Consider the following 13857-nt stretch of genomic DNA (forward strand, 5'->3'; position numbering starts at 1 on the left):
TTGGACTTCTTGGGGGTGACTTCCAGAAATTTTCCTGTAAGTTCCAGTGCCATGATCTATTCAGGTATAGGGACTCAGATAAGAGGAACTTTAGAAAGACATTTCTAAGAAAGTACCATTTGAATTGAGACTTCCCAAACAGAGGGACCAGAAGGTAAAAATGCCTTGCCTCAGAAATGCTTTCTTCAAGATTCCATGCTAAAGGAAAGTTTCTTAACATTTTTAAGTTGAGTTTTAGTTCTTCCTCCAAAACATACACAAATAAAAGAAATAAGGGTCCTGCATTTTGACTACAAATATTTCCATAAACAGAGCATGTCCTTTAAAGGAGTTAAAATGATGAGTCAGCTGCTATTCAAAGGGTAAACAATGGTAGGGGGCAGCATATTGGAGTTGTATCCCAGAATCCTTGGCCAAAGAAAATGTACACAAAAGAATTACAAAATTCCCTTTCCCTTCTTCTGGTCACTCTGTTTATTCCACTTTGTTTAGATCAATGAGTCTATGTGACTTCAACTTGTAACATTTAATTTATTGCTGTTAATTTTTATTAGTTTATAAATATGAGCTATTATTTTCTTAATACTTTGAGAAGAAAAGAAAAAAATCTTTTGACTGATGATGAGTATGTTTTAAAGGCAGGACCCTGGAGCAGGGTGCTTGGAACAATGCCTTAGTGACCACTTTTGTCGTTTCCTGCAAAAAAAAAAAATGGTGTTACATAATTAGCCTTAAAAATTGGCAGAGTGTGGTCAAATTTAGGATAGATAGCACTGCAGTATTACACTAAGAGGTATTTTGTGTTTAAGTCATTTTAACAATTGCATTGAAATTATTGTATCTTAATGGCCAAAACTCTATTATGGTTAAGGATGAATTTGAGCCAATGTCCATAATTAGGAAGTAGTAGTCAAAGAGATTCATTATTTTTGACCTATATTTTTATGGTGCAGGATAATCATTTGTTAATTTTCTTTTCAAAATAAAAATGGGCTTATTTTTTCTGATTTTAAATTTAAAACAATTCAGATGATACAGCAAAGTCTAAAGAAAAAGCAAAAATCATGATCTCTTCTCCCAGAGATAGCCCTTCTTAATACATAAGTCTATTGTTACCAGACTTTTTCCTATGCCTTTTTATATAAATATAAACCTAAAGTGAGATTATAACTCTACATACTATTTTATACCCTCCTTTCCACTCAAAAATATATCAAGAACATATTTCTGTGACAGCAAATGTGGATCTAAATAACCTCTTTTCATGGCTACATAATACATGATAAAGATACCTTTTATTTTTCCTAAAAATATACTAGTTGACAAAATGAATCTGGGCTTGCCTTAATGATTTAAAAGCCATGCAATTTAAGAAATATAAGGACATTTTATTTTACTGACATATAAAATCAACCATTAAACTAAAAGGACCTTTAAATATTCTTAACAAAATATAATGATGGTCTTAATTACTGAATAAGCAAATTTATTTCTGTGATAACTACAACAAATATTTATTGAACACCTACCAAGTACCAGCGCTGATCTAGGTGCTGGGGATACTTTGGTGAATTAGGTAGGTGAGATCCCTGCTTTCAAAGAATTTACATTCTGGTGGATCAGAAACATGTAATAAACTAATAAGAAATTGAAGCATACATGATATAATGTTGCCATGGTAAAATTTAAGCTGACATTTTGGTCCTGAATTCTGCAGTGAGCCAAATCATATATTATAATTATGTTTTCAGATTTGAAGACAGTGAAGGACAAATAAATTATGAGTCATTTTTCTCTACCCTGAACTGGAGAGCAAATCCGATGCCTGAATTGGAAGCACCACCATACCTTAAAGAGGTAAAATTAACACCTATTTTAAAAGCAACTATGGCTATGTCCCTTGAATTTTTAACATCCTTTATCTTTAAATTATTTTTCAATGTAAAGTATTAACATCGGTGCTTTTGGAAAGAGTGCTTATGTGTTTCTGGGTATTTGTGTTAAAGGCTAATTCACTTACCATGCTGAGCAAACATCTGCTCTGTAAGAGCATGACTTTTCTTATGAATTTTTTTTTAACCTCAGTCGCATTCAATTATATGGAAAATAGGATAATAGGTTACAGTTATAAATAGATATAAACACTGTTATCAAGGGATTCTGGTAACATCATCATAAGCCACAAGAGCAAATCTCAAATGGTCTTATGTCAAGAATCCCCAGAGTATCTATGGCTGTGTACACAGGTTTGATGAGGGTGAAACAATAGAGTATGGGGATGCACATTTCACAGTGGAGCCAAATTTAAAATAAAAATTCTGTAGAAAAATGCTTGGTTAGGGAAAACAAAGTTCATGTGATCAGATGGTGCTCTCAACATTGTGGAATTGTCTGAATTCTCTAAGATCTCTTTGGACCAACTGTCTGTAAGGAGTGGGTGGGTGGGTGGTGGTTTGTTTGTATTTTAACATGCTCCAGAAATTGATTTTCTTGGGAAAGTCCCTTGATAAAGCAAATGTCATGTGGTTGATACTCCCAGAAAGGAGGTATTTATTCCTCGGGGTCTCTGCTGACCAGCTCATTCTGGCCCGAGCTGGTCCAGTGCCCTTGGGAGTTCCCTCAGGCATGCAGCTACTCTGGGAGTGTCAAGGACAGCCAGGGAACTTCCAGATGGTTGGGGAACAGTGGTGGCGTTTGGAGTTAAACAGAGCTGGGGTTGAATTCTGGCTCTGCCACTTACTTAGCTGAATGACTTTGGATCAGTTAAGTTACTTACCTCATTCATTTATAAATTTAATCTTCAGACAAATCAGGATTAAGTATCCACCCTCAATGGATTCTCTGCTCTGAGCTGGAGTACAGAGACAAAGGTCATCATTGCGACCTGTGAGGGGCCCACTGCTGACAGGGGAATCGCTCACGATTTGGAGTGTGGCATGATACAACCTGCTTAGGATGCTGTGGGATGAGGAGGAAGCTGCTTCTAAATCAGACTGGGGGAACAGGAAGTATTCTCAGGGGAGATGACACTTGAAATTTCAATGAGTAGTGAGAGTTAGCAAAGTAGGAAAGTGACATGTTATATGGAAAAGGCATTCCTAACAGAGCTCCCTGGGACATGGGACAGCTTGGCACTTGTACAGAATTAGGAGGAACTGTTGTGGCTGGAGTGAAGGCCCACAGGAGGAGTCAAGAAGGATGAGGCTAGAGGTACCTGCAAGGGTGAGAGGTTTGAATATTGTCCTGGAAGGTCTGGAGACCACTGACAAATTTGAAGGAAGGGAACTTTGCTCTGGCTGGAGGGTGGGTGGCCTGGAGCGGGGATGGAGACAGGCAGACTCGCTGGGAGGCTCTTTACATCCCATTATCCCCATAATAATAGCAAACACTTAAAGCATGTACTGTGTGCCAATCATCGTACTAAGATCTCAAAACCTCTTAGCTCATTTAATCCTCATAGCAACAATAGGTACTTTTATTATTCCCAATTTAGAGATAAGGAAATTAGAGAAACAGCAAGTATATGGTAGAGTAGAAATTTTAACTCAGGTCTGTTTTACTGCAAAGAATAAAAAAGAAAAACATCTTTGTAATATAATTATTATTGAAGATACTGGACTGAATTAACTCAAATCCAAGATACCATCGCAAAACAAATCAATACCGTCATTTTCCCTGGTAATCTTTTAATTATTATCCACATAAATATTTTATTTTTACATATAAAAAAAGAAAAATGGTAGATGGGGTTTATATTCTACCTTTTTGTTTAATGTTTTAGCAGTCTGTGTTGGCTGTCATCCATGTGTCCCATTAGGACTGCTTTCCAGTGCCTTCTACCCTGCTCTGACCCTGCCCAGGTCAGTCCTGGGCAGCTGACCTTTACGGGCCACATAAATGGGTCCCTTCTTCCTCTGGCCTCCAGTTGGGTTGGCCAAAGGGATACACCAGCAGGAGAGTAGAAGGCGGGAGGAGAGAGAAATTGTCTCCGTATCTGCCGATCATGATAGATTGACTGCCTCCTTCAACCAGGGTCCCAAGGTCTACAGTACCTGTCTGGGGGCTCTCTCCATATAACTGTCCACTCCAGGCTCTGGTGCCCACCCTCATATGCCCTTTCAGACCTAGGTGGTGGTAATGGCTCCCTGCTTTTACAATCCTTGGGGACTGGAGAGTCCCCACTGATTTTTCTAAACATTTCCCACAAATCTGCAATTAGTCACTTTATTAAACTCTTCTCAAATAGTTTGCATATGTCCTCTATTTCCTATGGGACCCTGAATGATATACAGTACATACTTGGTGCTGCTACTTAGCAACAGCCTTTGTTCTTTTCCTTACTTTCTAATTCTGTTTCTTCTTCCATTCCACCCAATCCACTACCTCGATGTTATTATACAAAAACATGATCATACCATATGCATTTATCTGCAGTGTGCTTTTTTTTTTTTTACTTAATCGTGGAAAATTCCTCTAGTTTAATATGTATAGACCTAAGCCATTCTTTAATAGCTATAGAGTGGATATACAGTAATTTATTGATCTGTTTCTCTATTGATAGGCATTCAGGTTGTTTTTATATTTTTTTGCCTCTGAAAAACATGTAGCGTCTTATTACTTTAGTTTTTACTTTCCTAATGACTATTGAGTTTGAATGAAATTTAATCACCTTTTTGTACTACAACCCACAGTAAGAAAGACATTTTTATAACAACCCAGTATGCACAATATATAATGGAACAAAAGTTTCATGAAATATTATTCTGACTACATGTGGTGCAGTATGATCTATTTTCTTTTTTCCTTTCTCTCTTCCTTTCTTTTCTCTCTCCCTTCCCTCACCTCTTTCTTTTGAGGGTTGTTCATGACCCATTAAATTGATTTCATGACCCACAAAAGGATCACCATGCACAGTGGAAGGGGAGTCACAGCATGGGAAGGACAAAGATTCTTTAGTCACCCCACCCCCATTTCATCACTTACACTTACTAACTCTGTCAACTGGGACAGGTACTGAGCCCTAGACTTCAGGTGCTTCAGAGAGGCAGTGTAAAATAAGAAGGTCTGCCATCGCAGGGACCTGAATTCAAATCCTTAGCTCTCTGATCAACTAACTGGGTGACTTTTTACAAGTTACTCAGCCTTTCAGGTTTCCCGTGTCTCAAAAGTAAAGGTAAGAATAGTTTTTTCATTAGGGTTGTTGTGAGGATTAAGTGAGTCAATATATGTGAGGCACTTGTCACAATACCTGGCCTACAGTAAGGGCTTAAATGTTAGCTGCAGTTACTGTTTGTAAAATGGAGATGCCTTATCTTCCTCAAGTCAGTGGGCTGGGCCCGAGAAGTCCCTTCTAAGGCTAAGATAGGTGATTCTATCCTTAATGGTAAGAGAACAGTTATAGACCAAGACTGTCACATCAGAAATAGCCTGTGCTTTAGCAGTAGGTTCTTCCAATTCTTATTCATTGATGGCGGAAACTTTACTCAGGGTCTCATCCATTCTGCTGACCAAGCCTAGAAATGTTTCAGTCTGCAGGAGACATTTTCAGCCAATTAAAAAGAAAATAAAATAGGTATAAAATGGTACCTGATCAATTTAACCAATAATAAGTATTTAACCAGGTTCCAAAGAGTCCGCAGCACTTTGATACTGCTAAACTTGTCATTGTTTCATAAAGAGGATATAAAATAGCTTGGGAATGTTACCAGTGAGTCTATAATCTCATGTAAAAATATTTAGTGTAAATGGGTGGAGCACAATGTTGCATAGTTCATACAGTAGAATTAGTAGAGTATCTACTGATCTGTGTAAGTGTACTTAAATGTTGATATCTAATAATGCCCTGACACACTGCTAGGTCAGAGCTTGTCACAGGTTGGGTTCTCCAGGAAGCAGATGGAGTCTAACATCAGGATGTTTATTTCAGAATGTCCTTAGGATCAACTCCCATGGAAGGTGGGGGAAGGAAACAAGAGTGGGCAGAGGGGAAAATTGAACTGTGATACAGGCCCAAAGGTAGCCTTGGCTAAACCATGGGGATTTCTGGAGCTAGGATTTGGCCTTTCAGAGTTGTCCTGATTTGGGCCAAAATGACCTGGTTTTATCCCTATGAGTTGGTTCAAAAAGAGATTTGACTTTGGGCAGCGTGGCCCTTTGCAGCCAAGATGTCCCCATAGCCGAGGCAATCCACAAAATGTCAGCAGCTGAGCCACCAAGTTCCTCCCCAAGGGGATTCTGGATGGTGTGTCACAGCTCGGCAACTAACCACTCCTGAAGCTCCTGTTGACTGTTCTTAGTATCAACTAGGAGCCTGGCAGTGTGGCACAGCCTCCTCCCCACTGTGTTCCCTGGTTATTGTGTGATCGTCTACCCGTGGCAGGGACCTGATAGGAGAGTGGTTGTGCCAGAAGAGGCCATGGTGGAGTCAGACCAGATGTGTAGGTCCCTGGGGCCCAGTTGGGCAGAGAAAACCTCTCACTTATAGCTTTGGGGATTGCCAACATTTGGGGAGTCTACCATAGCCAAAGTCACATGTGGGACTTCAGGGATGAATAGATACACCAAGTTGTGAAAGTGCCCCAGACCTGAGTATGAAGTGATGAGATTAAAGGTCTTTTGAGATCAAAGAATGGCAGGCTGAGCTTTCGTGTGGAGGCATGGCCCAGGTGGAGGCCTGGGTTGGGAAGCTGCATACTTCCTCCAGTATATGAGCTGGGCAGGCTGGCTCTGGCTGAAGTTCCAGAGATGCCATGGATAGCTCTCTAGAACTGCAGTCCCCAACCCCCAGGCCAAAGACCAGGAACAGGACCACGGGCTTCAGCCAGCCAGAGGCTGAGGGGGTGGGAGGTGGTCCAGTATTCAAGCCTTGGAAATACGAGACATCAGAGAGTTCCAGCCAGCCCTCCCTCAAAAATAGGGAGCACAGTGATGGGGAATCTAGAAGGTAGCGCCATTCAGCAATCAGAGGGAGCCAGTTAGCAGGCTCAAACCAAGCTTTCAGCCCTGCCAAGGGGACAGAGCAGGCTGAGTCCCCACGCCAGTGAAGTTACAGTAGGAAATACACAGCATGCTCAAAGGGGTCCTGGAGATGGATTTGGTGAAGGGACTATTGACAGAGGAGTGGGTGGGGTTATGGGAACCAAGCAGAGGAGTGGAGCACTCAGAGACTAGTAAGAGTGGAAACCCTTTGACCATCCCTAGGCCTGGAGGAACAGGGAGGGGCCGGTGTTATTGGAGCCCAGCAGAGGAGCAGCAGGTAGAGGAGTGTAGCCCCTATAGCCACTCCGACACCATGGCCTGGCAGGGAGGAAGCAGGGTGAGGAGGAGTGAAATCCATGCTCTGATCTCTCCTTCCTCCTGTTTTCCCATCTCCTGATGCTGTTTCTCATTGGCTGAACCCACCCAGAAGCCAGTGAGCAAGGGAGCTTGGGGAGTGATGCGATCCACAGAGGTCGGCCTCCCAGAGCAGGAAGCAGGATGAAAAGGGCAAAAAATAGATCTTGAGGGGCAAATAGAGCCTGACACAGCACAGTCTGTTACTGGAATAAAGCCTTGAGCTTAGGCGGCCAAACCCCACAGTCAGGGTATAAAGCCAGGTCCAGACTAACAGCCCCTGGGACTTGGTTTGCTGGATGTCAGGACCAGTGCCCCAGATTCAGATATGGCTCCCCTATGTGTGATAGTGAGGTGGCCTTCAGCTAATAGGAGTAGGGTCCAACAACAAACAAGGAAAACTTAAAGAGGACTATCACATAGCTAGTCTAGCTTTGTTTAGTCCTGCTGCCCTTTGGTGAGAGTTTTTCCTACATGGACGGATGAAAGCTGACTGTCACCCATCATGACTGTTGGCTATGGCCTGTAGCCTATATTCTCAGGAGGCTCGCTTGGTCGTCTCTCTGCATGGCCCCTCAGAAGCCTATGGCAAGGCATGGGGCTGTAATTTAACTCTCACTCCATGATGTGACTATCTATGGTCTCAGCATGTTGCCCTGGTGCTGTCACGGCCCGTAGACCCCATTTCCATTCTATTGTGCTTGCTCACAGATGGTAGCTGTAAAACTGGCAGAATAGGTCCCACTGTTTGGAGCCTGTCTGGTTAATCTCAGAAGTCACATTTTAAAAAATAACACTAAATCGGTTCTCATATAAACTTTATAACTTGCACTGTGTGACTGGCGTCTTATCTTTTGACGTTTTTGAGAAAAATTGGATGTGGCTTCATTTTATGAGCATTGTAACTGCAGAAGCATTAGCAGTCAGCTCTAAAGCTCTCTCTCTCACACAACAGGATGATATAGGGCCTTGGCAGTGGGAAGTAGGGGGAAGTTGGGTACACCTTCAGATACATCTTTGGACACCCCGCTTGTTGAGGATCTCCTTTTAGTATTTAGAGCATGGAATGCCCTATGACATTTTATTGTCCCAACAACCTTGCAAGAATAAGTATCATTCCCAATTTATAGATAAGAAGCTGAGACTCAGAGGCATTCCTAAAGGTAAGGATTATGTAGTCAGGGGCTAGTGCTAATTTTTTAAATAACCAAAGTTATTTCTAATATTTGTGGTTGAATATAGTTGAAAGAAAAGGTTATTAAGCATTCTTATTAGATTTAAAAAACTGATAAACACATGCCAATTAACTAACAGAGCAATAACCTGGTAGGAAATGATACTTCCGGAATCCACTTTGATCTAATGCATTGGATGGCATCTACTTGAATTGTACACATAAGCCTATCACTCAAGCTCAAAAAAATCCATGTCTCCTTGAAAACTGCTTGCTCTGGAATGCAGTTCCAAGGAAAGGTTTTCTGTTTAGAAGCCACACCTGTCTTTTAGCTACAACTCACACACAGATGACAACTCTATTTAAGCTTTGTCTAGGGCAAGGGGAAGCAATTGTGAAATATTGGCATTGCTGTAAAGACAGAAATGGACAGAAATATAAGCAAATCTCCTGACTTTATATATGAGCTTTTCCTTATGTTATCAGAATGCTTTTGATTATTTCAAGAAGTATTTGCACAATCCTCTTCCCAAATTTATCTCAACTTGATTGGCTTAAATTTAATTATGTTTATGATTTTTGTCAAACTAATTTGATTATTTCTAAGGTCATGTCAACCTTATTTAGAAGGAAGAAAATCTAAGGAAACCACAATTTTGATACTGTACACACTATTGGCCTTTTCTACAAATTCACAGATATTTCCCATAGAAACATCCTTTTCCAAGCAAGTGGAGGGGAATAACATGGTGAAATCACTAACATGACTCTATCTGCCTTGCATTTGGGAAGAATAAAAATAACCTTGTTTCAGTGAGGCATGGAATTTAATTGGCTCCCGATCTTTTCCCCTCATGCATCTGGTGGCCAGTATGACAGTAGAAAATTTTAAACTAGAAGGAGACATAATCCAATTAAATTTCCTTTTAAAAATGTCAAAGCAAATAAATCTAGGGCCCATTAGCTCACACACAGCTTTGCTATTCTCACTGGGCAGCTGCTGTTTACTGGGTTTTCATCCAGTGCCGTCTTTGCTTCCCATTTCAAGGGTGTGTGATTTTACAGATCGGCAGCTACATTTTTTTCACCATTGATGAACAAGTAATTTATTGCCAACTTGTTTGACATCTTAAGTGGCTCTAGCGACAGCCAGCTTGAAAGATGTCGTAGGGCCCTCTTGGAGACAATGATTCCCAGGCACTTTAGAATCATGATTTTGTATCATTGAATTTCACTCCGCATTTTATAGTTCTTCCTCCTTCTAGAAAACTTTGTGTGCCATGTATTGTTTATGCTCCAGATTATATCAATTTTTGTTCTGAGATTTGGGCACTGTCTCTTGAGTTATCTGGAAGTCACGTTAGAGACTCCAGATCCATCCACAGTTTGCCAGGAAGTTGCTTTGCTCCAAGCTGTGCTGTGGCTTTCTTAGACATGTTATTAATTTTGATAAATGCAAAATTGTATAGTGTCTATGTCTAACTTCCTCTGGAAGCAGACTTGGAGGCAAGGGTTTAAGTGTAAATAGTTTTTTGGAGGGCACTGAAAGGAACTAGGGGAGCAAGAAAGGGAAGGGAAGGAGCTACTAAAGGGCATATTACCAAAACAGTTCCAAAAGTGGATGATTGGAGCTTAGCAGCTGGGAAATGCTGGGATCCAGAGTGTGAGGATAGCACCTCAGAATTATCCCACCCAAAGTGCAAAGGAGCTGCAGTATTTATTCATCAATTTCTATCAGTCATTGTTTGATGCTGCTCTTGGAGTAGAGGAAAGAAAGTAATTCCTTGGCACTTGTGGCTTGGCACAGAGGCAGCCAAAGCAGGCCTCAGAGGCCAAAGAGAAGCCCAAGGGCAAAAGAACACAGGTGCTGGCAGTTGGAAGGCAGGCTGGTGTGTGCCAAAGTGGAAAGGTTGAGGGCATAGGAAGGGGTGCTGGTAGAGCCTGCTACACAGAGACAGTTCCAAATATTCATTGCTAGGGGCCTGTTTTACGGAGCCATACATAGACTCGTCCTCTTCTGGAACGGGAGGAATCGACTTCTGTGGATGAGCTCTCCTGTTGTAAAAGCACCACACATTTACTCCCACTTCAAACTCACATGCACTGCTGGGAAAAGCATATGATCTGGAGTTTTCTTTGCATTCTGTAGTGTAGGATGAATAGAAGGTCAGTGAAGACAGAACATTTTAACTCACTGCCCAGATTTTCATAAAGATTCTGTAATGTCTGGAACACTTGCAGATTTATTAGAAAATACAATTATGCAGTGGTGTTTTAGGGATTTCTTATGTCACCAAAAACTTTTCATTTTATGAAGGGGCTGACCATGTGATTCCCTTAGGTAGATCCAATTATAGGCAAAATGAAGACGGTGCCTTTCCCTCTGCTTTATTGACACCTCCCTCACCCCATCCCCTGAGCCTCCCCGGCTTCTTACCCTCCCTTGGATTCCAAATTTGATTCATTAGTCCATTTTAACCCAGTATGTGCGAAAATCTCCCTAAAATTAGTGGTTGGCAATAGATGCATCCTGAATTCCTTGAACACTACAAATGTGCCTGTGGCATTTATGAAGTATTTGGACAGAAAAAGTCACTACCGCCTGGAACCTAGGGAACAGTGACAAAAGGAAAAATAATCAAGGGAAGTGGTATTGATTCTAGAGAAAGAGCACGGTGGGGTTGGAGTCATCAGGAAAGCTTTGTGGGAGCCGTGGGGTTTAAAGTGGTCAGAATTTAAAGAAATGGACTACTGTTATCTTTTCATCTTAAATTATCCTTAATTTCAAATCTCATGAAGTGAAACTTGAGTTTCATTTTGCCCAAGTCTGGCTTATTGCTAATAAATTGGATTTTCATCTCTAAATTCTTGAGTTGTTATTATTCCAGTATAAGTTCTATTTTTTCTTTTTTATTACTAGCATTTAAATCACCATTCCTTGCTCAAAAAACAAAACAAACAAAAACAAAAACAAAACCACCTTTGCTGCCTAATAAGCTATGAGGCAGGATCTTCTGGTACTGATCTGTTTCACGAGAGAATGCATTCCCTGAATAATTCCATCATAGTCATATCAATTATATAATACATTTTATTATTTCTGTATTGAAAACTTTTCTTTTAAAAACCTATCAGGAAATAGTGATTTCTTGTGCATATATTTGTATTATTCTTCTATATCAAGATTGAATTTGTAAATACCACTTAAGAGCAAAAATTGCTGGAAGCTTTGTAATGAAATTTTTGAGAACATGTTGAGTAGTGGAGTTGAATGATTATTGATCTCAGCCTCCATTGATTATAAACATATTCTTTAATATGTATATAATGGTTTACTACTTTTTGATGTCAGGAAGGATATTTTGCTAAGATCTATGTGGTATGAGTTGCTCAGAACACCCCTTAGGAATTGGTTGAGCCATCATTTGTCTGAATGGTCATTTCCTTCTTCACAGTGCTGGTTGGTTGTTTGGGCTCAACCTCTTACAGGTGGCATTCTTAAGAAAGAAGAGTAGTGTCACTTCAAGAACTGCATTATCTTCTATTTAACTTTTCATGTTGAAAATGATGGGAGCAATTGTAGGATGAGGGCCAGCTGCCCCAGGATAGGCTTACTCCACTGCTCGGCCCAGCAGATAAGCATAGCTCTGGTGCCCCACTGCCGGGGTGACAGTTGAGGCTCCATCACTGACTGGTGGTTTGATTTAGACAATCTACTTAACCCTTCTATGCCTCAGTTTCCTTTTCTGTAAATAGGTTATCATCATAACATCTACCTCTTAAGGGTTTTCTGTGGTGACTAAAATAACTTAGTACAGATAAAACACTTAAAAGAGTGCCTGTCATATGGTAAATATCCAATACATTTACTACTACTGCTACTAGGTAATTACAGGATTCCTATAACCCTGCAAAAATCTGCAACCAACTCGTCATGATCATAAATCATTACTTAAATGCCTTCATTAGAGATGCTGGTACTTGGTTCTCTTCTGATTCTATGATAATTATCAGTTGGATTCTATGTAACACTAGTAAAGATATAGAACCTCTTAAATAAAACAGTTAACCTTGACAATAGAATTATAAACAACCACAGTTAGGGAATTTCCCCCTTGTTGATATTAATATTAATTGACCATTGTAGCATATACAAAAAGTTGGTGTGTGCATATATACACACATATATATGTATTATACATATTAAATATATAAAGTGTATGTATATATATGTATACACTCACACACACACATATATAAAATGGCTTATTCTGAAGAGCATACTGTGAGTGATCCAGTGCTCTTTTCATTGTTTATCTAAAAAACAGTAACCAAGCTAGCAATATAGCTACCAGTTTGGATTTTAAAAATTGAGTTCTTAATGAGTATAGGAAGAGCTACAATAATGCTGTGTAACAAACAACTCTTAAAATTTCAGTGGTTCACAACAAAACGCATTTATTTTTCTTGTCTACGAGCCTGTAGGTAGTTGAGCTTGCCTGGATTCAGCTGGGCTTGGCTCCATGCTGCAAGTTGGGCCTGGTCTGTTCTACCTTGGTCATTCTAGGACCAGCAGCATCATGGGCCGTGTTCTTCTCATGGTGATGACAGAGGCCCAGAAGACAGAGGCACACAAGGCCACGCCAAATGACACCAGCATATTAGAGCCTCTGTTCATAATACATCTGCTAACAGTACATAGGCCAAAGCCAGTCATGGGGTCAAGCTCATATCAAAAGGACAGGAAAACATACTCCTTACTTTGTGAGAGGTTCTACAAAGTCCTATGAAAAAGAGTGTGGGCATGTAATTTTAATACAGGAGGGAGTGAAGAATCAAGAACAAGAATCCAATCTTTCACAAAGTCCTTATGATCCTGAAGTGGACAGTAAAATTTCCATTTTAAAAATAAACTGTTTACCAAAAGCTTATATAAAGACAAGGAAAAATTTGTTGTTGAATTTTCAAAACTGCAATTTGAAATGTGATTCTAATTATATTCATCTTTATTTTTCTTTTTTCTTTTTCTAGAGATGTGAAGAGATTTGGCTTGGGATGCCATCACCTGTTCCTGTGAAATACATTAACTACATAGCTCTTTTGAAGGACATGCTTGGCTTAGAGGAGGACTAACCATGCTGGTTTTTGGTCAATTCCCTTTGATTTACTGCTCTAATTTGCCAAGTTTATTTTAGTAGATATAATTTCATTACAAACAAAAAAGAAACAAGGTTCATATTGAATGAAAATCCATAAACCACAATTAATTTTCTTTTGTCTCGTTAGTTTTTCAGAACATCATATTATATTGCTGATGTACCAGCACTATTAAACATGCCATTAAAAATGTT

General features: G+C 40.0%; 1 protein-coding gene across 1 annotated transcript in view; it reads left to right on the forward strand.

The window, feature by feature from the left end:
* EFHC2 (EF-hand domain containing 2) overlaps positions 1-13639 on the forward strand; it is a 128680-nt gene extending 115041 nt beyond the window's left edge. Inside the window, exons 14-15 of the mRNA XM_069464294.1 lie at positions 1752-1857; positions 13538-13639. Coding sequence (XP_069320395.1) covers positions 1752-1857; positions 13538-13639 — 208 coding nt within the window. The remainder of the gene's footprint in view (positions 1-1751; positions 1858-13537) is intronic.
* Positions 13640-13857: the final 218 nt, after the last annotated feature.

This window comes from Eulemur rufifrons, chromosome 30 (genome assembly GCF_041146395.1).
Source record: "Eulemur rufifrons isolate Redbay chromosome 30, OSU_ERuf_1, whole genome shotgun sequence".
Classification (NCBI taxonomy): Eukaryota; Metazoa; Chordata; class Mammalia; order Primates; family Lemuridae; genus Eulemur; species Eulemur rufifrons.